This window comes from Cervus canadensis, chromosome 8, assembly GCF_019320065.1.
Source record: "Cervus canadensis isolate Bull #8, Minnesota chromosome 8, ASM1932006v1, whole genome shotgun sequence".
Classification (NCBI taxonomy): Eukaryota; Metazoa; Chordata; class Mammalia; order Artiodactyla; family Cervidae; genus Cervus; species Cervus canadensis.
In genome coordinates, this window is record NC_057393.1 from 78,182,388 (window position 1) to 78,208,646 (window position 26,259).

The 26,259-nt window shown below is 42.8% G+C and overlaps 1 protein-coding gene across 8 annotated transcripts in view; it reads left to right on the forward strand.

The window, feature by feature from the left end:
- Positions 1 to 26,259, forward strand: part of FAM13C (family with sequence similarity 13 member C) — a 138,208-nt gene that overhangs the window by 90,391 nt on the left and 21,558 nt on the right. For all 8 annotated transcript variants that reach the window (XM_043476913.1, XM_043476915.1, XM_043476914.1 and 5 more), the window contains 3 exons: positions 5,140 to 5,224; positions 21,598 to 21,808; positions 23,447 to 23,585. In XM_043476913.1, the coding sequence (XP_043332848.1) occupies positions 5,140 to 5,224; positions 21,598 to 21,808; positions 23,447 to 23,585 (435 nt within the window). The remainder of the gene's footprint in view (positions 1 to 5,139; positions 5,225 to 21,597; positions 21,809 to 23,446; positions 23,586 to 26,259) is intronic.

Consider the following 26,259-nt stretch of genomic DNA (forward strand, 5'->3'; position numbering starts at 1 on the left):
AGCAGGAGAAGGACCAGATGGAGGTAGCACTCAGCCTGACGGGGTTGACTGCCTGTCATTCTCCTCTAGGGCTAAGGCTTGTTCCTGCATAAGAGGTCACCGAGTCAGGCTGAATTGGAGAGTGAAACAGTGGCTTACTCACTCTGTCCCCAGGCCTGGCCTGTGGTTTCTCTCCCCACCCCCCCCCCCATCACCATAACTATGACAGTAATAACTGGCATCGTTGTTTTATTTGTCCATTTGTGTGTTAGCCGTCCCTACACTAGACTGGGGCCCCATGAGGAAGGGGCTGACGTCAGCCTCAGGCTCTGGAGCCCAGCGCAGCTGTTTGTACACTGACAGCTGCCAGAGCCTGGGCGCTGCGTGTGTGCTGGTGCAGCTGTGGTGGTGTGACCCACACGTATGCAGTGGGAGCTTCTCAGAGGCAGCTCTGTCGGGCTCAGCCCTGATGGAATTGCATGCCTCCTTTCTCCCCGTGGAGAGACACACATGTGACAGTGGCACAGATGGTTCATGGGTAAAGCCTTTCCTGTCTGGATTCTCTGGTCATCGGGGGCTGTCCATGCCGGGCGTCTCAGTCCCCACACTCTTCCTGTGCTGAGAAACAGGCACAGTAGCAGGCAGTCCTCAGGTTAGGGGTCATTGTGGGGTAGGGACGGGGCATAGCTGATGACTGTTGGCATGCAGTTTCTTGCAGTCCGCCCCCTGGTCCTCAGTTCCAGCAGTTCACGTTTTCCCTTCTCCTTGGATGTCTTCTTGTCCCACGAGACCTTCATCTTCTCTCTCCTGTTCCATTGGGCACTCTCTTCTTCCCTGTTCCAATAAACTTCCTCCTGTCTGGTGTCTGAGAGAGGAACAAACCAGCTGTGCAAATAGATCTCCTCTGATGCTTGGCATCTCTGTTGGGCCTCAGTACTAGTGAGGGAGACGGAGGGCAGGGAAGATGGTTGGGAACCACCCGTGACTGCTTCCAGCTGTAACTGGGTCTCAGCATTACTCACTTTCTGGGAGACTGGAGAGGCCTCTGAATGTGACCTGACAAACCTCTCTGCAGTGAGATTCTTCACTCTTTGTGTTGTGTGAATACTTGGTTTGGTTCCACAAACACCGTCCAAGCACACACACTGCCAGCTTCCGTGCCTCAGCCTCAGTACATGAGCATGATGTTTTTCTGTCCTGGAAAGTTGGAAGGGAACTTACAAGTCACCTGGTCTCAAGTACTTCCTGGGCAGAATCACAGAGTGAGGCCTGGGAGGTGGAGTGATGAGTCAGGACCCAGAGCTTCAGTGGGGTCTGGCCCCCCACCACCAGTGCTCTGTCCAGTGGCCTCTGGGGTTTGGAGACACACATACAGTAACCACAGTGGCCAGGGCTTGAGTATTTGCTGTGTGCTGGCACTGTGCAAAACTCACTCTGTGCCTTCCTCATTTCATTCTTGAAGCAGGTGCCATTGTCATTGTCATCCCTGCTTCTTATTATGCATGAGGAAATTAAAGCTTAGAATAGCCAAGATTCTTGTCCAAAGTCAGCCCCACAGTATGTAGCAGACAGAGCCCCTGGTTCTGTGTGAAGGCCGTGTCCTCATCTGCTTTGTAGAATCTATAAGAACACACAGAGTTGACGAGAGGTGGCTGGTCCCACATCCTCCCACTAAATGTAGAGAAGGACTGTTTTTCTTTTTGTTTTTTAAAACCATGGTAAAATAGACAATGTAAAATTTCACAACTTAGCCATTTTAAAGTATACAATTCAGTGGCATTAAGTACATTCGTGTTTTGGGGCAGCCATCACCACCATCCATCTCCAGAACTTGATTTATCTTCCCAGTCTTCATCTCTCTACCCATTAAACACAAACCTCCTTTCCTTCCCCACCAGCCCCATGGCAGCCACCATTCTGCTTTCCAGCTCTGTGGATTTTACTGCCTAGAATGTGTGTCCTTTTTGACTGGCTCATTTCACTCAGTATAGTGTTCTCAAGGTTCATTCAAGTTGTGGCGTATGTCAAAACTTTCTTCCTCTTTAAGGCTAAATAATATTTCATTGTATGTATTGTATATATCACATTTCATTTATCAGTTCATCTGCTGATGGGCACCTTGGGTTATTTCCACCTTGTATTAATCTGCTAAAATTCTATTAGGGCTACAATTGAAAAAAAAAAAAGATGCCACAGACTCAGTGGCCAAAACATTTGTCACAGTTCTGGATGTGGGAAGTCCAAGGTGAATGTGTCAGCAAAATTGGTTTCTCCTGAAGCCTCCTCCATGGCTTGCAGACAGCTGCCTTCTCTCTGTGTCCTCACATGGCCTTTTGTCTGTGACCATGCATCCCTGGGTCTCTCTCTCTATTGTTCTAAGGGCACTGGTCAGCCTCACCCTTATGACCTTATTTTACCTCAATTGCCTCTTGAAGGCCTCATCTCCAAATGTAGTTACATTGGAGGTTAGGGTTTCATTATATGAATTTGGGGGAGACAGTTCAGTCCATAATATATTTCTTAGTTGTTGTGAATAATGTTGCTATGAATGTGGATGTACAAATAGCTGTTAAGAGTCACTGCTTTCAATATTTTGGGGATGTGTACCCAGCAGTGGGCTGACTGGCTCACACAGTATTTCTGTTTGTAGAAGTACATATTTTTAGGGGTACCTGTTTGTGGAACCACCATTCTGTTTGCTGTTGCAGACAGAGGGTATAGCTGGTGGTGGTGGTGGTAATAGTGTAGTACTTAACTCTTTGCGACCCCATAGACTGTGGCCCACCAGGTTCCTCTGTCCATGGGATTATCCAGGTAAGAATACTGGAGTGGATTGCCATTCCCTTCTCCAGAGGATCTTCCCGACCCAGGGATTGAACCTGGGTCCCCTGCATTGCAGGCAGATTCTCTACCGTCTGAGCTACAGGAAAGATAAGATTTCTTAATTTTCAGAGTAGTTTTGCTCCTTATGAGAGGTCACTCCAGTTTCCAAGGTCCTTCTGTAGAAAGCTAGCCTGGAATCATGCATTTTTGCCTCCCAAATGCTTGATTACTGAAACTTTCCAGAAACCTGGTACCCTTGCTCCTTCTGTACCTCCTATTAATAACCTTGAGCCCTTGCTTCCACATGTAACTGCTGGGAAAACACCCCAGGGAGGAAGAAGAAGCTGTAAAAAATGGGCTGGCATCAGACAGATGCTTCATCTGAGCTGTGGGCCCTTGGCCGTCAGCCCCTGAGCATGGGGGAGGTTTGTACCAGGTCTTACTCCATCTCTGAGCTGAGCAGAGGAGAGGTCCTGAGCCTGTTTGAAAGAAGTTCTGCCACTTTCAAACTGGCCAAAAGACTAGGGATTTAAGACATTCCTCCATGAGAAGCTTTTGAAAAAGCATTTATTTCTTTGGCTGCACTGGGTCTTAGTTGCTGCATAAGGGATCTTCCATCTTCTTTGTGGCAGGTTGAGATGTTTAGTTGTGGCATGCGGGATCTAGCTCCCAGACCAGGTATTGAACCTGGGCCCCCTGCATTGGGAACGAGGAGTCTCAGCCACTGGACCACCAGGGAAGTCCCTCAGTGAGCAGCTTTTTAAAACACAGCTCTGGGTTTGTATTTACTCACATCAACAGAAGGATGAGAGTATGTGTGCAGAAAGGGGTTGGGGTGTGAGGAGGTGTGGGGGGTTGGCATTTATGTGGGGTAAGGAATCAGGGTGTCTGGGGATGAGGGGTGGGAACAGGATATGTGAGTGGGAATTGAGGATGAGGGTGTATGTAGGGGTGTATATAAAGTAGGGTGTTGGTGTGGGGGGAATGGGGATAAAAGCACTGGGGGAGGCGGGATGAGCCTGTGTATGGGTGGAGGTGGGTATTTGGTTGTAAACTATGTGTGGAGTAGAGTGTGAAGGTAGAGACTTGGGCATGAGGGTGTGGAGGAGGGGGGTGAAGGTGTGTATAGGGTAGGGAGCTGGAGTATGTGTATAATAGAGTGCAGGGGTATATGTAGGACTGGGGTGTGTGTCTGGAGTAGGAAGTGGCAGTTGATTATGAGGGTGTGTGGGGACTAAGTTATATGGAGACAGGGTGTAAGTAGGAGCATGTGTGTATGTGTGTGTGTGTGTTGGGTCATAATGGGGGGGGACCTGTGGCTCCACTTCAGGTAGCAACCCCTGCCCCCCACCGTCCTTTGCCGGAAACCTGGTGGGTGGAAGGCCCCGGTTGGTGGAGGAGCTCTGAGGCCGTTGCAGGGAAGAGGGCCCAGCCAGGGACTCGGCGTGACTCACTTTCACCTGCTGGGGTCCGAGTTTGCCGAGCATCTGCATCATGGCAGGATACGTGCGTCAGTCTGTATGACTTTGCTCTTATTAAAACACGGGAAGAATTTAAAATGAGAAATGAAGCTGGGGATGGGGGAGGTTGGCTGGGAGTTATAAACGATGAATCACTTCTCCCTCAGCAATGGGGTCAGACTAAGGGACCAAGGTCATCGTCTCCCTCCATCCCTGCCCTCTGTTCTGACAGCAGGCGGCTGTAGCCATTCCATGTGAGAAAAGTAACTTGAGAAGACACACGTACACTCGCACACACAGACCCCCCCCCAGACACAGGCACACAGCCCACGTGCAGACGCAGAAAAGGGAGCCCCGAAGCACCTCCCAGCTGCCAGGCGGCCTCTGCGGCAGTAACTCTTTGTGCACTGCGGGCTGCTGCGGGCTTTGCAGAGGCGGGATGCTGGCTTTTATGAATGGTAGCCGGGGAGGGGCTAATGTCATCTGCTCTTGATGTCAGCACGGTGAATGAAACACTTGGAAAGCGTAAAGGCTCAGGCACCCCGGAAGCAGATACCTTCTCAGATTGGCCCTCTGGGTGCAGCGTCTCTTGCTGACGAAATCACCAGTCCCATGTGTCACAGATAATCAATATACCTTACATTTATATAAAACAGAAACTGAGACTGCATGTGGAGTACCGCGCCTCTGCTTCTGGCACAGCCAGTTCTGCCTGAGACCCCCTTCTGGCCGGGTGCTGGGGAAGGAAGCCGAAGACCCAGCATTGCGTTAGCATCCTAACTGAGCCAGCCCGATGTTCTGCTTTTGCTGGCAGAATTCCTTGCTGAAGCTCCAAGCCGTGGAAACTGATCTGTGCTCTGCCTTTTTGACACACCAGGAAGAAGCTGCGCAGCTGCACGGAGTCAAGGACCCAGCCCCAGTGTCCACCCAGAGTGTGCCTGCTGAAGGGGCAGGGGCCGCAGGTAAGAGGCTGGGCTCGGGGTCCTCATCGTGCTCTCAGGACAGTTTCACCCTTTGCTGCTTCCCCTGAACCTAGCTTCTGTGGGAAACAGTGCCTGGTGCACTGGGGAGCTGACAGGGAGCAGGGGGAGTTAAGACGTGCTGGAATCTAGATCTTTTTCTCTAGCTGGGGACCAGAGCCCCCAGAGATGGTGTCAGGTGAAAAGGCACCCATCATAAGTAGTCTTCATTTTCCTATTTGGAGTCCTGTGATACACACGTGGCTTGTTTATATCACTGGATTTAGATCATCTGGGCTGTGTTGAGACTCTCAATATTTTTGAGGAGTTAGGGGAGTTTTAACATTGCTTGTTAGGTGATCCATAAACCCTGGGAAGGTGGAGGTGAGTGATGTGGCTTCTTCTAATCCTATAGTGTCTTGTTCTGTCTCATTTTTTTTTTTTTTTAGCATTAATTTTTGTTTTGGAAAGTCTCAAACTTGGGTCTCATTTGTCTGTTAGTTTCTCTGGTTTTAATCTCGCAGATATCAGGTTGGCTAGCAAGCAGAAGGTGAACAGATGCTCCCAGGAAGACTTCAGTAGGAAAGAAAAGTAAATTAACTTGAGTAGAAATGAGATCACAGAATATCTTTTCTAATACCAGTGGGTCAGAGGTTTGCAGACTGATTTCTGTTTGGATGATAGAAATAGGTTTAGGTGAGCTTGCTTCATGGATCCTATCTCTAGGGACTGAAGGAAAAGATTTACAAAGGTAATGTATTTCAGTACCATTAGCAATAGTGGATTGAACACCTTAGTGTTTAAATCAGACCCACGTGGTCTAAGTAGGCAAAACAGTCATCTTCAGTGTTTAAATATGTATTAGTGGCTAATAATAGCTATTAGTAGTAGCCAGTATTATTGTCAAAGACTTTCTATGCCCAGGCACTGTTGTAAACTTCATAGTTATTAATTTAAACCCTTAAACCTGTGAAATAATACTATTCATAGTAAGGACACTGAGGCTTAGTGTGACCCTACTTGTAAGTGATAAATTATTTCCCTATGTATGTAGGTGGCCAGTTGGTTGTATTGTTACGTGGTGAGCTCCTCGGCTTTGTTGGCCATTGTGTTTGGATGAGATGCAAGTAAAATTGGTCAAGAGCCAATGCTGAGCCAATTAGGGATTTGAGTCAAATGATTAGACAATGCCCTTCTTCCACCAACCCCCTATTCCACTCTCTGTAAACAAGCAACATAGAGACACAGAGAGAAGTCTCAAGCCAAATACAAGTTAATTTTTGAGTTATCTGATGTTCACAAGTATCTGATAAGGACCATTCAATATAATATTTGTTGCATGTTGGATATGTGTATGTGTGTGTGTGTATATATATATAATATTTTATCATGACTTTTGTGTGTAAATGTATCTTATTTTTTCCAAAGGTTGGTAGTAGTTTTATATTTTCTTACTCTTGATGGACAGGATTTTGAACCAACTTATTAATACATTCTTTATAAAATAAAGATATGTACCCTGGTGGCTCAGTCGGTAAAGAATCTACCTGCAATGCAGGAGACCTGGGTTCAATCCCTAGGTCGGGAAGATCCCCTGGAGTAAGAAATGGCAACCTACCCCAGTATTCTTGCCTGGAAAATCCCATGGACAGAGGATTATAATGGCGGGCTATAGTCCATGGGATCCCAAGAGTCAGAAATGACTTAATGACTAAACCACCACCACTGCATTTATGTGGAGATCGCCCATACAAAGGAGCCATCAACATATTCCGTCTTAGGTGTCAAATAACAGGAATGGGCAGAAGCTTCCTTACAGAGGAGCCTTGTGGGCTGGATGTTGGATTTTCTAAAATGTAGGTAAATCTGAGATATCCCAGTACTTCCAAGAGAGTTTATGAAACAGAGAAGTTTCCACTCTGTATGTTGGTGTGTCTGTGTGGGCACACTTGTATGTGCATACACACACACTGGGCAGGGACAGCTCCTGCAAGTTTGCAAAGATAAAACCCATCTTGATGCTTTTGGCCTTTGCAGAGCTTATGAATAAGGAGTCTCATTTAGCTAAATCGACTACATGGGAGTCGATGCAGGGAAAGTGAAGTCCCTGCCACTGTATTGGGCCTTGACACATGCTTCCTCTAATTTTCTTTTTTAAAAATCCCTTTGACACAATCTAGAAATCACTTACTAGATGTTTTCAGGGATGTAAGGAGTCTCTTCATGTGGTAAGAATGTTGCCAAAGTGATGAGCATTTCAAAGAGGCTTTCACAGTTCAATTTATGGGGTGGTTTGGTCTCACTGGCTTCCAAGACACACTCTTAAAGGAAGGCTATGCATGTTCTAGTCCACGTGTCACTCAGAAGGGAGAAATTTATGTTCATATTAGATCAGCAGTTCTTCGCTCTGGGCCTATGACTGGGTTTCTGGCGTGATCTCTGAACTCCTGGAAACTGTAGTTATGTGCATGCATAAAGCCCCAATGATAGTGTGATAGCATAGATGAGCACAGATGCCATAAGTCTAGAAAAGATTATGGTAACTTAAAATAATATTTTTCTCTTAAAGTATAGAATATAGTCCTGGGCCTTAGATGTCTGTAAATGTTGAATTAGTAATAGTTGATGTTAATATTTGGTATAACAAGGACAAAATCCAGCTAGTGATTTTTATAGAAATATCTGGAATGGCAACTAATTAACCATTCAAAGCAAGCATTCACAAATATAAATCTTTGTGATTTATGTCAGTTTCAGTCTTACTTGAAATTTGATTTAAAGCATGACTTAAGTTGTTTATTTATTTTAAACATCAAAGTTAATCTTTTTTTTTTTTTTGGCCGCACCATGTGGCTTGTGGGATCTTATTTCCCTGACCAGGGGTTGCCTGGGCCCTCAGTAGTGAGAGCGTGGAGTCCTAATCCATGGACCTCCAGACAATTCCCTAAAGTTGTTTAACATTTACGGAGGGCATCTGAAATGATGGCCTGAGCAAAATTTTGTATTCTTTATGTCTTTGACCTTAAATCAAAATATTGAGTTTTAACTTGAATTTACAGAATACAAAGATTCATCTCATCTAGCAAAATATCTGTGATCCTCCCTGTTCTAGAAATGCAACTACAAATCAGCAAGAGCAGATTTTATGACACCCTGCAGGGGCACTGTGTTCTAGAGTGTGTTAGTGAACCTTCCCGCACGTTGCAGTTACCAGGAAGCTTTTATACCTGGGGTTTCTCAGTCTTCATCTCTAGACACTCTAAGGTTCGAAGTCCTAGAGTCTTTATATTTCATTAGCGTTTTCAAGTCCTAGAAGCCACTATTTAAGTGGACAGTATCTTAAATTATGAGAGTGAAAAGATCAGGTTCTCTTAGCTTCTCTTTGACTTAGTTTCATCATCAGGAAGAAGCTTACAGACCACGTGAATTTGCAGGGTCTGTGAGCAGTTGGTTCAGTGTGTTTACTTCAGGAGGAGAAAGGTGCTCAAGCTGGAGCTCGAGATGGGCAGGATGGGGACAGATCTGAGGGAGGTAACGATGTTTAGAAAAAAGTGATAGGGTGGTTGCCAGCTTCAGGGCAGCTCCAGGACTGTGCAGAGGGTCACCGACTGCCCCGGTTTTAGCACTAAAAGTCCCAGTGCTGGGGGATCCTCAGTTCCGGGCAGTCCAGGACAGTTGGTCACCCTGCCTGTGGGCTGCAAACTGCATAATGTGAGATGGAAAGCCACACAGTGCTGGGGGCCCAGAATCCCTCTTACAGTTGAAGCAGACGTTTCCACCGGACATTAAAAAGCTCCTCTTCTGGTGTTGTTGATTGGAAAATGGAATGAGGATTGTCTTTTCAGCTTCTTATCATTTTTAACATGTGTAGAAGCACTGTTTGACATTGTGCCACATGACTAAGTATAGTAATGCCTGTTCTGTTTGAGCACAGGTGATGGAGTTTTTAGTATAAGCTATCATTGGAGACTTATTACTAGAAGTAATAATTCCAGGGACTTCCCTGGTGGTCTAGTGGTTAAGCTTCCATGCTTTCACTGCAAGAGACACAGGTTTGATGCCTGCTTGAGGAACTAAGATCTTGCATGCTTGGCCAAAAAGAAATTCCAAAGCAATACATAATTAATTATTTTATTCTAAAATCTTGATTTTCAAGTTGAAATTTCCATTTGGCTAAGAGCCTTGTTGCTAATGTTGATTGTTAGACAATGCTAATGTCATATATCTAGCTGCTGCTGCTGCTGTGTGCTCAGTCCAACTCTCTGTGACCCCATAGACTGTAGCCTGCCAAGCTCCTCTGTCCATAGAATTTTCCAGGCAAGAATACTGGAGTTGGTTGACATTTCCTACTCCAGGGGGTCGTCCCGGCACAAAGACTGAATCTGCATCTCTGGTGTCTCCTGCCTTGGCAGGCAGATTTTTGACCACTGCACCACCTGGGAAACCTATATCTAGGTACAGTCTGTAATTATTCCCAAAAGAATCCTACATGGTCTGCAGGTTTCTTTCTAATGTTGGAGTTGAAATGGGGCAGAGTCAAAGAGAACCTGACCTTCTCTGTCATATTTCAAGACACTGTCTATTTGACCAGACAGTCTCACTTGGCAGGGCTTATTAAATGTACAGTTGTCTGGGCTGTCCACCGTAAGATACAAAATTAAAGTGTATAGATGAGGCCTGAAAATCTCCATGTTTGCAAAGCTCCAGTTGATGATTCTGATGTTCAAGGAGATTCGGAAACACTTGTGGAACCAGTATTCCTGCAAGGGCACCAGGTGCAGTTTATAATTGGGTTTCAGGAGCAGGGAGCACCTCAGGCCTCCCACGAGCTGGGTCTGATCACCCACATAATGTCCCATCCTATCTGGCAACAGCCCCCAGAAATAGTCTTTGAAAGTCAGTATGAGGGAGTCTTTAAGACCTCAACCTCATAAGTGCCCAGAACTCCAAATATCTTTCAGAAACTTCATACACTGAGTTTGTGTTTGTGTGTGTGTTAGTTCTAAATCCTTCCTGAACCTTTTTATGTTTTTTAGTACGTAGCACTGATGTGCTAGTCTAACTAGAAAATGGCAATCACTGTAGAGAGTAGTACTTCATCTTGTTCTAAACTGGGTCCTTTAAAACAGTGGTTTTCACCCCCCCTCCCACGCTCTGACCCCTGCCTTCGGGACATTCAGCGACATCTGGAGATACTGTTTTGGTGTCACAGCTGGAGTGTGAGTGCCACTGGCATCTAGTGGGCAGAGTCCAGAGGTCCTGCTGAACATCCTTCAATGTATAAGACAAGCCATGACCCCAGCACTGCCCCAACAAACTGTTATCTGGTCCAAAATGTCAAGAGTGCCAGAGTTTAGAAACTCTGCTTTGAAGGTCTTTAAATGAATAACATCAACCTTAGCTAACAATGACCTCTTCTTTTGCACCAGGCATTGTTGCAGTAATTTTCTTACTTTATCATCACAACCACCCTAGGAGGCATTATTATCCCCAAGTGAAAGATGAGGAAATGAACTTGGAGACTGAATATAACTCGTAGATGGTCCCACAGTAGTGAGTGGCAGCGGGTGCTGGGAGGAAAGGGGGGGAGTGGGGAAATTTCCCCAATCAGACTCCATGGTCTGAGTGTTTCACATGATATTTCATTTGCCATCCTACCTAAATGTAAAGTCCACATAGTTCTAATATTCTTAAATTTGAAATTGAGCCCAAAGGCAGCCTAGGTACACACTGTATAACTAATATGCTTTAAAGTCATTTTAAAAGTACATCCCTGACTGTTTTGCTAGAATAAAAACATCTAGATTTGTAGTTGATTAACCACTGCAGCCCCTCTGTTCCTATAGTCATTTCAGCTCCTCCGAGCTTAACCATCTCTGGACCCCCATGCCTTTCTCATGTGTATTTACCTGACCCACATAGTGTTTTCCAGATTAAATGAAATAGTATAATTTTATTTGTACATATGGACACAGGTACTATGCTTTTGCCAAATGATACTATTGGGGGAAATTGGACGAAGTGTACAAGGGATACGTCTATAATTTCTCACAACTACCCGTGAAACTATGATGACCTAAATAAAAAATGAATTAATACCTAAAAATATGGGCAGTGGGATAATTTCATCAACTATTCAAAAAATAATTATGATTGTTGGATTGCTTTCCATACTCTTCCTAGAAATGTACATTGTTTTCTTGACCTTTTTTGTCATATCTTATACTCTATAAAAGCTCCAAAAATCCCATTTCCTATCAAACTAATAGTTTAGTGCTGATTATCTGTTAAGTGTAGATGGGTTAGTTTTCTCCACTGACCCACACTGAGGGTCATCTGCCACTATTGACCTTCCTCCTGGTTTGCAAGCTTCTTCTGTGGTTGCTTTGCATTTTATTCTTTAAAAAATACTAACATCATCTGCAAACTCGGACTCACAACTCTATTTTTGCTTCTATGTTGTTTTTGAAATATGAAAAAAGGTTAATTCAGGATCCATTAGCAAGGATTAGTACTGACATGTCTCTCATAAAGATACTAATTCAACCCTGTTCTTTGGGGCCTATTAGTAAGTGAAATTTTTTTTTTCCATTAAAAAACATTTAGCCCAATCATCATTTGGTTTTGTTTTTAAATGACTTTTGGTATGAACACCATGCCATAGACTTCTTGAAAGACCAAATGAATTATATTCATTGGTTCTGTCTTGCTCAGAAATACAGCTCTTTGTAGAACTTGATATGCTTGTTGGGTAATCTTAGACAGGTTATTTGATCTCTGTGCCTCAGTTTCCTTTTCTTTGAAAAGGGAAAAAGGATAGTATCTACCTCTTAGGATTGTTGTGAGGATGACAGCATAATACATATCAGGTTTTTAGCACATCACCCATGGTAAATGCTCAATAAATGTCAGTGATCATTATTTAAAAAGCTGGCCATTCAGAGCTTATATCTCCTTCCCTCCAGTTGATAATGCTTGCATTTGTTTTTAAATGTCTACTTTATTATAATTTCTGATAATTTTCAAGGTGTGGAAATGACATTTAGCACTGCTTATTCCCTAGGTCCTCTCTTGACTCCTGCATTTGATTGACATTGTACTAGTTCCCTTAAGCAAAAGGTATTTATGACAGCATCTGTCATAAATACCTTTTGCTTAAGGGAATCAAGAGCTGATGGTTGAATAATTACCTCTTATTAAAGTTGAAACTACATTCATTATCATAAAATCTATCCTGTGCTACACCTATGACATAACTTGGCTAGAAAAGATCTTTACTGTTAATAAATTTTCTCTGATGCTTTTATCACCATCTTCATAGTCTCTGAAACAAGGAGCTCCATAATAATCCTTGTTTTCCAAATAAAGCATTTTTAAAAATGATTTCAAAACTCATAGATGACAATATAATTATCTGATAGCCATTTCTATAACTGCCTTATGAATAAAAATCCCACAGCCTGAACCATCAGGTTATTATTTTTAAAAATTTTAAGTTCAAGTTTAAAGTCAGGCCAAGAACTGTGGTGAATGTATGTTATTGTCCCATTTATCCTCACTATACTGTTTACAGAGAATCTGAGTTTTGAAGTGGCTCATCTGGCCAAGGACATAATAGCTGTGAACAAGTGGCATCTCAGACTAAGCTTAGGACTCTGACTCCAGAGCCTAGACTTTTAATCAGTGTGCTTATACATGTGTTAGGTTTTTAAGTAATAGATTTTATTTTTAAGAGGTTTTAGGTTTATAGAAAATTGAACATATAGTACAGAGAGTTGTCATATGCCAGCTTTCCTCTGCACATCATTTCTCATATATTATAGTCATTTTAAAAGCCTCCTTTCTGCCTTTTCTTTCTTTCATGCTTATGAAGAATAGTCTGGAAGAGATCAGACCGTTTGCCTAGATGCTCAGTGTCTGACAGTGCTCTAAACAACCCCCAAGCCCAAGATGGACAACCTCTTCTGTCTCTTCCAGTTCCCTAGAATCATACTTTTCTGTGTCTCTGTGGAGGAACTGCAAGTACAACTTTTTTGACTTAATTTTTCATAACTGACATTGAATGAGCCTATGAAGATATAGACTGCTTTGAAGGTTGGAATTTCTTTCTGTAGCTTTCCTGTTTGCCTTGTATATAATTTCCTTTTGCTTTTCAAAGCACATCGGCTCATTAATGAAAACCTTTTGAAAATGGGTCTTGCTACCTTAATCGCAGATTTTTATCAGCTGTCCCATTGACGTGTTCAGTTGTGCAGGAATCAGCTAGAAGATGCGGAAAGTTGTTTAGGCTGAGAAATGATCAACATTCCAGCACTGAGCTTTCTCCATGTACCAGGAGGGTATTTCTGAATCTTGGACACTCACGGGTGTTATTTGCTCTTTCTCCTCCCCCCTCCCCTCCCCCCCACAGCTTAGCTGAGCACTTGGCTCCACTTTTGTGACACATGGAAGGGAAAAGATGTTTTCAGAGATTAGACCCTGTTCATCAGCCATTTCCCTTGTTTATTTCTCAGTGGTTCTTCGACAGTGCGCATATAGGTGACGAGGTTAAATCTTGAATAATCAGAAGAAAGTGGAAACATTCATCAAGTCCCTTGGTTAGACTTGTCTAGAAGGTCATTTCTTCTTTTCTCCCCGAATTGTGTATTTGGTTTGGTGCTGTATAGAAGCTGCTTGCAAAAATATGAATGATCCCTGCCTCATGTTCTCCAGAACAATGCAAAGTATGGACCTCTTCCCTTTCTCAACACGACAGAGACTCGGCAGTCTGACCTTGTCCTCAGGGCGGGTCCTGCTACTGTAGCCCGCGGCACAGTTCTGAGTTCGGGTGGAAGTCACCAACATCCAAGTGCCTCAGGCTGCCTCAGGTTAGACGTTTACTTCCACTGCAGAATAAACTCAGCCCTTGTCACCCTGCCTTGCCTGCCTGCTCGCCCACTCCAGCAGCATGGTGTCAATGTGCTGTATGTGCTAAGTTGTGTCCGACTCTCTGCAACCCTGTGATGGACTATAGCCCCCCAGGCTCCTCTGTCCATCGGATTTCCCAGACAAGAATACCAGAGTGGTTGTCATTTCCTTTTCCAGAGATGGGATCTTTGGCTTTCTTCTTTTTCTTCCTCCACAACCTTCTGGCTGCTCCTTTTTCTCAGGTACTGCCTTACCACTTTGTCTTCCTGTGTCTCCATTCAGCCTAGTTGGGGTACTTTCCTTTGCTAAGCCAGTTACCATGTGTAATGAAAGCATATTTAAGATATTTATTGAAATTCATTTAGACATTTAAATTTGTTGAATATTACTCTAATACCGAAAATTTGGGTGAGTTCAAACTGTTTATACCTCCCAAAATGATGCTGTAAACAACATATTAGCAGAATACAGTGTGATTTTCCTTTGCTTGGGCTTTTGTTGATACTGCTGCTGCTAAGTCACTTCAGTCATGTCCGACTCTGTGCGACCCCTTCGACGGCAGCCTACCAGGCTCCCCTGTCCCTAGGATTCTCCAGGCAAGAACACTGGAGTGGGTTGCCATTTCCTTCTCCAATGCTTGAAAGTGAAAAGTGAAAGTGAAGTTGCTCAGTCGTGTCTGACTCTTAGTGACCCCATGGACTGCAGCCTACTAGTCTCCTCTGTCCATGGGATTTTCCAGGCAAGAGTACTGGAGTGGGTTGCCATTGCCTTCCCTATATTCTCCTTTGATGAACATTTAAATTGTTTTCAGTTTTCCTCTATTTAAAAAAGATACATGTATCTGTTGATACTACCTTTTTTAAACTGGAGGTCATTTAGTCCTCATTTTTTTTTTACCTTTTAAACAGTGAAAATACTTTAAAAGAACTATAAAAGTGTCTTATCAGAGTGCATCTAAGTTTTAGGATTTCTAAAATAATTGGTGACAGTATACCCTGAAGATTTATGTACTTCAGCGTTTTGTGTACTTGGCAAAAAGTGTTGCATATGTTAGATATAATAGCAGTGAACCAAGAAAACAATATCCTAGAATTGTCTTTCCATAATTCTCTAGGGAACAGGAGTGATAGTATTAAATTTATCTTAAGAACTACTAAAAAAACCTAAAACATGGGTTACTATTTACTGATGGAAAATTTTTTAAATTAATTTTTACTGGAGTATATTTGATTTACAATGTCATGTTAGTTTCTGTTGTATAGCAAAGTGAGTCAGTTATACATAAACATATATCCACTCTTTTTTAGATTCTCTTCCCATATAGGTCATTACAGAGTGTTGTGTAGAGTTCCCTGTGCTATACAGTAGGTTCTCATTAGTTATTGTGGGCTTCCCAGGTAGCTGTGGCCTAGTGGGAAAGTGCTGGTACAGTAGACAAAGGAGACCTGGGTTTGAACCCTGGGTCAGAAAGATCCCCTGGAGGAGGACAGGACAACCCACTCCAGTATTCTTGCCTGGAGAATCCCACGGACAAAGGAGCCTGGCGGACTACAGTCCATAGGGTCACAAAGAGTCAGACGTGATTGAAAGTGTCTAAGCACAATGTATATATAGTCATATGTGTATGTTCATTCCAATCTCACAATTTATCCCTCCCCTTTTTTCCCCCTTAGTTTTGTTTTCTACATCTGTGAGACTATTTTGTTTTGTAAATAAGTTCATTTGTATCAGTCTTTTGGATTCTATATAAGCAATATCATATGATAGTTGTCTTTCTGAGAGTGTGACAATCTCTAGGGCCATCCATGTTGCTGCAAATGGCGTTACTTCAATCTTTTCATGGCTGAGTAATATTCCATTGTATATATGTACTATACCTTCCTATCCATTCCTCTGCTGATGGACCTTTAGGTTGCTTTCATGTCCTGGCTATTATAAACAGTGCTGCAATGAACATTGGGGTGCATGCTTCTTTTCAGTTTTAACTGATGGAAATTTAACTAGGAAGTTGCAACCAAAAATGCAGAGGCAAGGAATAAGTTTAGATCTGAGCTGAGGCTTCTGGATCAATGTAATTTTCTGGTTTTCTGGAAGGATTTTGGAATTTCTCATTGCTCAGCTGATGCAGTGCCCAAATCTACTGGTGGTTCATTGGAATTGAAGTCAGTAATTGGCTCCTTCAAAATAAAAATGATGCTCACTAGCTCGTTCCCTCCTCCAGAAGCATGGTGTAAATGGTGACATGCACACAGAGGTCAGGCCCAGTTAGGACATGTCTCCTGAGCACCTCCCTATGTGTGTATGGGGCCTGCTGGGCACCTCCTCCTGGATGATCAAAAGTGCCTCCTACCTCAGCGCATCCAGAACCAAACTCATTTCCCCTCTGGCTCCCCTCTTCAGTTTCCTAACTAGGTCAAAGATACCGTTGTAAATTCCAACAACAACTGTCATTTATGAGCTCTGTGTCATTGGTGAGTTATTAGGCCCCCTTTCCTAGGCACTATACAAAGCACTTGAGGTTCCTTGTCTTTAAAAATCCTTCCAACAGTTTGTGAGGTAGATACTGATGTCATTTTCACTTGAAAAAGATGGGGAAGCTGAGATTGAGAAAGATTGAATAATGTATCCCAAGTCACACATCTGCCAAAGAATCGACTTGATCTGGGTGTTTCTGAAACTGTAGCCAGTGTTTTTAACCTTGATGGCGAACTGCCCCTTGGGGTATGCAGGGTGCTTGCCATGGAGTCCAGCCTTGCTTTCACCATGACAAATTCCTCACCCCTCTAGCTCCCTGATGTTTCTGTCTACAGAAGCTGGCACATAAAATCCTGCTAGGAGTGCCAGCCTTGTGCCATTTGGTAGCTTATCAGCTTCATTCACCCAGAATATGTCTTCATCTGTCCTTACTTTTACCCACCCATCCTCACCTTGGAGATACTGCTTCCCTCCCAGTGGTCTCTGAGCAGACAAGCTCATCTGTTTCCCTAGGCTTAGTTCTTGGGATGACTTCAAGCTCTCAGTGTATTTAGCCGTTTAAATTCAACACATTCTGTAACTGAATCCATTATGTATCCATCAGATGTTTTGAGTTTGTTTCTTGGTTGTGTTTTGGTGGCCCTTTTAGAGATAAGGCTGGCCAAGAACTCTGATGCTTGAGCCTCATTAGAATCATGTACATGTTTCTGGCTTACTTAGTTTTTAATACCATCGAAGGCTGATGTTTGGCATTTTGCGATGTATCTCAGTGCTTCATATGGGCCCACTAGGATGGGCATACCCAGAAGCACAAATTAACAAATCCACAAGCCTAGGTCTAATTTGTGACTCAGATCTCAGCAGTCCATCTCAAGTGGGTGCAGAGATTTATTTAAATCTTAAATCACTTTATTTATTTACTTTATAATTAAAATTTTTATTGAAGTATAGTTGATTTACATTTGAATCACTTAAGAGTTCACATTGGAAAAAATATATTTTTAAAATCTGATTCATGTAACAGCTGTAAATAGCATCTGTTCCTGCCTGGGGTTGCAGCCAGCTCAGAAATGGGCTCTGGTCTTCACACCTGATGATAACGACATGCCTCCGTTGTGGCCCCTACTGCTCAGTGAGCAGGCGGCCAGGAATTCTCTCTGGCCTGCAGGGCCGGAGACATGGAGTCTTCTGCCTCAGGCATTGGTCAGACCCCCTGGCCCTGACTGGAGTCATATCACCTTCCCTCCTGAATGTAAAATGAAGATCACGTAACTGCCAGCCCCGTGTGGTTATTTTGAAGATTAAATCCTTGCAGAAACTCTAACTGGAAGTTTGGGGGCACAGTGAATCACTGCATAACTATTAGATATGATTATTATTCTTATTTATACATAAGAAGTGGTGGGAGGTACAATGTGTCGAGGGTGTGCTGGCTGTCGTTTCCCACATTAACCCTGTAAGGACTCTTTGTGGAGCTGGTGTTCAGTAAGAGGGGATCATATTCAAATTCCTTATTTTGATAATTGTGAAAAAACGGTGGTTCTCAGGGCTACCACATTTAGCGGTTCCTTTGCCTCGTGTCAGTGCTTTACCAAAGATGCTATACAAAGGATGCATGGGTGAACACTGTTTTAATAGGGATTTATTTCAATGTGTATTAGTTGAAGAAATGTAACTAGCACATCAAATTCATGATTTCTTGGCCCTTATTGCCTAAGATGAAGCTGAAATTTTAAAAAATTTATAGATTGTAATTAAGATTATGTATAGTATATAATTTTATATATAATGAGGGAGAGGAACAAATTGGGAATTTGGGAGTAACATATACATAATTCTATATATAAAATAGATAAACATCAAGGACCTACTGTATAGCACAGGGAACTGTACTCAATATTTTGTAATAAACTGTATGGGAAAGAATCCGAAAAAGAGTAATTGAATCACTGCTATACACCTGAAACTAACATAACCTTGTAAATAAAAAAGAAATTAAGATTATATGTATAACATAAACATATGTACATACATAAATATATATTAAAAATAGGTTTATGTGGATATGGCAAAAATTTTGTAGGGGGTACAGTTTTTTTTTCATTTCATCCTCAGTCTTGAGAGGCACCCACCATTATTCTCCCCATTTTACAGATGAAGGAAGAAACAGGTTTTAAAATGTTCACTTTTTTCTGAAGTGCCTCTTAACAGGTGGAGGACCTGGTATTCAAACTCACAGTCTTTCTTCTCTCTTGTTCTGTCTGTGGGGGTTGTTTCTTACTTCCCTTCTCAGGTATCCTTTTTTCCCCCAAATTTTTATATTAACTTTTATTGTTTTTATCTTCCTATACAATTAAGATGTATTCATTACAGAAATTTTAGAACACACAAGGAAAAAACAATTATTGAGCTAATGCACATAATGTGAGATTATGTGCATTTTAAGTGTCAGTGATACACTATTGTTAACTATAGGCGTGATGGCGAACAGCGGATCTCCTTTGACTGTTTTGTCACAGCCCTGTTAGATGGTCCAAACAAGGATGTGGAGAGAAATCAGTGAACACACTGGAGTGCCACAAGAAAGTATAAGCACCTCACACTCCTGGTTCCCAGACCCTCCCTCTGAACGCATCACAGCATGGACCCTGGCGAGCTGCCCCTTCCTTTCCCAGGGTCCCATCAGAAGCCACTTAATATTGCCATAAGCTTCTCCCTGTTGGGGAGCCGGGTCTGCAAGTGGAGGCCTGGGCTGTGTTCCCAGGGTGGCAGCAATACTGGTTGGCACTTAGGCTACCCTGGCTTCTTCTGAGCAAGGAGCTCAATGACCCTGTCTCCACAAATGCGCACAAAAGGCTTGTGGCCACAGGTTCAGTTAAGCCACTTCTCAACTTAGATCAGGTGCTACCCGATCACCAGTTTCTGACTGGCGCTTTTCAGCTGGTCACTTTGGGACCTTTCGGACCACCTCCTTCGGTGGTGATCTGTGGGGAAGAGAGGTTGTGATGTTAATGGCACAAAAAATGCCACAAAAAACAGACGCCACTCACATGGAGATTTACAGTTACAATTGCAGCACAGTTCAAAACAAGCCATTCACACTGGCCTGTGGTTCTTTGAAGTCACATCTTAGGTCTCTGTGAGTTTCAGAGGCTGAGAGCTTTTTGTTCACCCCCACATTAGTCATATGCCTAGGGCCCCAGGCGCCCCCACTCATTATAAGGCACCACTGAGAGGCTCCAGGCCTCTTAGTTTTTACCCTGGCCCCACAGCTGAGCTGAAGGCCAAAGATCCTTTCTATTTCAGCAAAAAATATGCTGGTCCTAGGTGCTTGATAAAGATCTTTCTCTTCCTCATCATTAATACCAAATGATACTAGCCAGAAATAGGTAACATGAATAAAATGAATTTCTTCTTAGAGTCTAATGGTTTACGAGGAGGGTTTGGTGAGGCACTCAGACACTCCTTGGTGGATGTTGAAGGTCATTGTAGCATATGCTGTCATTCATGTTACTCCTCAGTGCTCCCTCCAAATGGCAATGTTTTCTGGCTAAATTATTCTTAGCAAGGGTGTCGCCTGTGGTGAGTTGTGTTAGTCATGCTGCCTGTGGGCCTAGCTTTGGCATTCATCTGACTCCAACTTTTCCCCAGCCCTCACCCCATCCATTTCTGACCAGCCTCAGGCACTGACAAAAGTGCTATCAGCAAACTTCAGAGGCCCAATAGGAGGCACTGTCCACCCTCCCAGCCTACAGCCAAACAGGGGAGAAGCTGCCTGAAAACATACAAGGACCTAATCCAACCTTTGTTGCACAAAGCAAATTGCATTTCAAGCTCTAGAAAACATGAGCCATTCATTCTAAACCTGACCAAGATTCATCCATTCCTAAATTGTGATAAATGTTTGTTTTGGAAAAGTGGATTGTCAGTATTTTCAGATTCGCTTATCACCCAGAAAGGCTGTGTTTTTCCTCTTTCTTTAGGAAAGTCAGAATAGGAGAAAGCCCCGGGTTGTTCTAACCTGTTTTCTGGGCAAAATTGAGAAGTTTTCTGACATCTTTTTGAGTAGCTCTGTACAGCACCATAGGATGGAAGACTCTTAATTCGGCCACCCTGACTAGGCATCCTCCTGTTCCCCATCCCCCTCCCCTCACCTGGGTAGCACAAGGGTGCCCCCCATCTGGACTGACCCTGGTGGGGGAGCTAAAGAGCTTATTTAAAAGGGGAATGATCACAGAATTCAGGCAGAGAGGTTACCTCACCCAGGAGAGGGTTTAGAGCAGGTTTCGTTCTTGGTTTTTGTCCCAAATAAAATGGTATGTCAAATTTTAGAGAAGAACTAGAATCATTTCTAATCCCACCATGCTTTGTATTTGCTATGTAGCTTCTTTGATCATTTAGTGTGTTTATTTGTACACAGAAATGTGTACCATCTTGTGCTGAAATGTGTGGTTTTCTCATTTAGCATACTCTGAACATCATCTCATGTAAATAAGCAGAGTTCTCCATCATGTTTAAGGAGTGCTGAGTGATTTTCTGTCTGAGGACTCTCTACCCCTCTCTTCCTCCTTTGTTTTCTCCTTTCTGTTCCTTCACTGGCAGTTGTTATAACTATTCTCCCTCATCTTTTGCTCCAGTTCCATGTAATTGTTTCCTCTTTTCCACTCTAGCATTTTATAATGTACTCTCTGACATATGTAAATAATATGAAATAAAGAGAGGATTTTTGTAGTTTTGGGCTATGCTGATGCTGTAATTTGGACTGAAATAATCTGCGTTTCCGTTTTTGGCGTGCGTTGGCCTTGTAATGTTTTCTGTCCAGGTTCTGTGAGAACAAACATGACAGTATTTTGAAAGGCCTTCATATCCCCAGAAGGAAGAAATGACAAAAAGGCGAGACATTGTAATGCATGTTGATGATCTTTGTTTAGGAACGTGACAGTCTCAAGCCCTCTGTCACTTCTGAGACACGATGATGTATCTTACTTCCTCAGACCCTGCGCCCGTGCACAGAGATGGGCAGAATGAAGCGGACAGCGCGCCAGAAGACGTGCTCTCTGTTGAGACTAGCAGGCTGCTCTGTCACATCACCGACGGCGACAACCCCCTGCTGTCACCACGATGCTCCATCTTCAGCCAAAGCCAGAGATTCAACCTAGACCCCGAATCAGCCCCTTCTCCACCCAGCACTCAGCAGTTTATGATGTAAAAAAAATCTTGTTCTTATCTTCACTTCATATAGTTTTCATATACTCCATTTATAAACTACAGTGAAGTTTAGAAATAAACTTCAAAAATAGAGCAAACATGCCTACCAAAAGCAGCTGCAGGCCCCGAACCATACATGGCAAAAAGATCAGTGTACTTTCTAGTTAAGAATGCCGTTTGAAGCTTTCTTGTCTCAGAAGGAAATGGTCTCAAGACACAAGTTGCCATATGGCTCACGTGTTTGAATGATTTTCATGAAATGACCAGAATCCTAAGAAATGTGCACATGCAAATACCGGAAATGCCATTCTTGGTGAGCTCACTATTATTTCTGTGTCCAGGAGTGGCCTCAATGGATGGATTGTGGCAATGCTTGGCAAGTTGTTCATCTCAATTTCTTCTTTGATTCTAGAAAAGTGGTAGCTTACAATAGCTCCCCCACAAAGAAAAATGTGAAACTATGTGTTCTTTTTTTTTTTTTAAGTTCCATTAGTAGTTTTGATGCATAGCTAAAATGAGTCTTCCCTTGATTAAATATATGTGCTGGGAATTCCTACATTCTCCTTAATACCTCCTGCTGTCACTCATGAATTTATCCAGACCTTGTTCCATGGACTGTCTACTGATGGACTTGAGGGAGTTAGTGAATTATTACTATTTTAAAGTATGTTAGGTGAGAAAATAAACATGTTTTCTAGAGAGGGAGTCCATTTCTTTTATCAGATTCACAAAGGCTCTATTATATCAAGAAAACTTAACTACTCATCTGAATCCTTTTTGAACATATTGTTAGTCTGGGCTCAATCCCTGGTGACTCAGATGTAAATAATCCACCTGCCAATGCAGGAGATGTAAGTTTGGTCCCTGGATCAGGAAGATCCCCTGGAAAAGGAAATGGCAACCCACTCCAGTATTCTTGCTTGGAAAATCCCATGGACAGAGGAGCTTGAATGGGGTACAGTCCCTGGGGTCACAAAAGACTGAGCACAAGCACACATGCATGCCATTTATTGAGGATAACGTGGTCTCATTTGTCTGAAATTGGCATCCTTCAAGATTTAGGAAATGCATTTCCTAGACTAATATTCTGACCTTTGTAGACAAAATTCCTTGATAACATTTGCCTATAATGGAGTTCTGTGAATCAGGGGTCTCCAATACCCAGCAGATGCTACCATAGGAGGCTCATCAAATGATGAGCTGGCCTCTGGACTTTTCTGATAATCCAGGAAGCTGGGTTTGTAGATAAGCAGCAGTGTTTACTGGAAGACCATTGTTTTTTTTTTTTTTTAATTTGTTTTTTAATTGAAAGAATGTTGCTTTACAATATTGTATTAATTTCTGCTGTTTAACAAGGTGAACCAGCCATAATTGTTTTGTTATAATTTATATCTTTTTAAAAACATTTTCTTGGAGTATAGTTGATATGCAATGTTGTGTTAGTTTCAGATGTACAGTAAAGTGAATCAGTTATACATATACGTGTATCCACTCTTTTTTTAGATTCTTTTCCCAGATAGGCCATTACAGAGTATTAAGTAGTGTTCCCTATGCTGTAGTGCAGGACCATGTTAGTTATCTGTTTTATATACGATAGTGTTTTTAATGACTGTCTCCCTCCCTGGATCATTGCAGGCTCCGCAGTTCTTCCCGGTGCAGCTGTGGTGATGGCAAGGAGCCGCAGACCATCACCCAGCTCACCAAGCACATCCAGAGCCTCAAGCGGAAAATTAGGAAATTTGAAGAAAAATTTGAACAAGAAAAGAAGTACCGGGTAAGGAAGGCCCCTGTGATTTGAAATGAGTGGATTGTGTCAGAGGCATATGGGCTTTTCTGTCCTTCCTTTTTGAGTATACCTCTGTGCCTGGGGACAGCTCAGTTCCCCTCGGCCAACCCAGGACTCATCATAAGTAGAGTCCCTCCTGGGTCTGTCAACTGATCTCTGCTAAGATAATTCCTAGCAACAAATTGCAACTCTTATTTCCAAACTGATTTAATTATTGATTTCTCTCTCTCTCTTTTTTTCCCCTGAGGAACCTTACTATCACTAGTGTTCCTAGGACTCAAATTTGGAAAGATTTTGAATTATGGTCTTATTTGTTCTTTAACTTTTTCTCATTTGTATTTGGGGTAAGAAAGCAGATCCAACATGGAGTCATTTGCATTTAGATAAGAACCTATTAGGACTTCCCTGGTAGCTCAAGTGGTAAAGAATCTGCCTGCAATGCAGGAGACCCCGGTTCAATTTCTGGGTCAGGAAGATCCCCTGGAGAAGGGATGGGCTACCCACTCCAGTATTCTTAGGCATACCTGGTGGCTCAGATGGTAAGGAATCCTCTTGCCATGTGGGAGACCTGGGTTCGATCCCTGGGTTGGGAAGATCCCCTGGAGAAGGGCATGGCAACCCATTCCAGTATTCTTGCCTGGAGAATCCCATGGACAGAGGAACCTGGTGGGCTACAGTCCATGGGGTCGTAAAGAGTTGGACACGACTGAGTGACTAAGCACAGCACAATCCAAGAACCTATTAAGGGCACAAAGGATGGAATCTCTAATTGTGGAACAGAATGAGGGAGAGTTTTCTTTGACAATAAAGTACTTTCTGGTTGATGGATGAGCACCTATCAAGTGACATCTATTCAGGCCACTCTTAGGGACAAACCCTGATCTCATCCTTTCTCTCAGAGAGACACCAGCCTTTGTGCTGGTGTGACAGTGTTGCAAATAAGAAGCGATTAAAGATCTAAGTGTAAGAACAGAAACTATAAAACTCCTAGAGGAGAACATAGGCAAAACACTCTCCGACATGAATCACAGCAGGATCATCTATGACCCACCTCCCAGAATATTGGAAATAAAAGCAAAAATAAACAAATGGGACCTAATGAAACTTAAAAGCTTTTGCACAACAAAGGAAACTATAAGCAACGTGAAAAGACAGCCCTCAGATTGGGAGAAAATAATAGCAAATGAAGCAACAGACAAAGGATTAATCTCAAAAATATGCAAGCAACTCCTGAAGCTCAATTCCAGAAAAATAAATGACCCAATCAAAAAATGGGCCAAAGAACTAAACAGACATTTCTCCAAAGAAGACATACAGATGGCTAACAAACACATGAAAAGATGCTCAACATCACTCATTATCAGAGAAATGCAAATCAAAACCACAATGAGGTATCATTTCACGCCAGTCAGGATGGCTGCTATCCAAAAGTCTACAAGCAATAAATGCTGGAGAGGGTGTGGAGAAAAGGGAACCCTCTTACACTGTTGGTGGGAATGCAAACTAGTACAGCCACTATGGAGAACAGTGTGGAGATTTCTTAAAAAACTGGAAATAGAACTGCCATATGACCCAGCAATCCCACTTCTGGGCATACACACTGAGGAAACCAGATCTGAAAGAGACACGTGCACCCCAATGTTCATCGCAGCACTGTTTATAATAGCCAGGACATGGAAGCAACCTAGATGCCCATCAGCAGACGAATGGATAAGGAAGCTGTGGTACATATACACCATGGAATATTACTCAGCCATTAAAAAGAATTCATTTGAATCAGTTCTAATGAGATGGATGAAACTGGAGCCCATTATACAGAGTGAAGTAAGCCAGAAAGATAAAGAACATTACAGTATACTAACACATATATATGGAATTTAGAAAGATGGTAATGATAACCCTATATGCAAAACAGAAAAAGAGACACAGACGTACAGAACAGACTTTTGGACTCTGTGGGAGAAGGCGAGGGTGGGATGTTCTGAGAGAACAGCATTGAAACATGTATATTATCTAGGGTGAAACAGATCACCAGCCCAGGTTGGATGCATGAGACAAGTGCTCGGGCCTGGTGCACTGGGAAGACCCAGAGGAATCGGGTGGAGAGGGAGGTGGGAGGGGGGATCGGGGTGGGGAATACATGTAACTCCATGGCTGATTCATGTCAATGTATGACAAAACCCACTACAATATTGTAAAGTAATTAGCCTCCAAATAATAAAAATAAATGAAAAAAAAAAAGAAGCGATAGAGTCAGAGCTAACTGTCCTGATGTCCCAATGCTAGTTTTATTTATTGTCTGTAATGGTGATCATGGCATAGAGAAAAATCATATCCGTGTAGAACTGCACAAAGATACTGGATTTTTGGCAAAGGGCCCAGAACAGCTTGTTATTAGAATAAAAGAGAACAGGGGATAAGGTCTCATACATCTTAAAATATTTAAAGGCTCACTAAGCAGTTGGTCCAGAGGCAATCTGCTGGTTCCTGAGGTGTGGGTAAGTTCTTGGGAGGGAGCTGTGAGTAATATTTCTTTTTCCTGTTCTTCCTGTCCTGTGCTTCCCACAGTGGCTGCAAATTCACTAAAAGAGGGGTTGTAAGGAGTAATTTTTAGCTTTGCAAAATGGATGGAAAAGAAAAATCAGATTAGCTTTCAAGACAA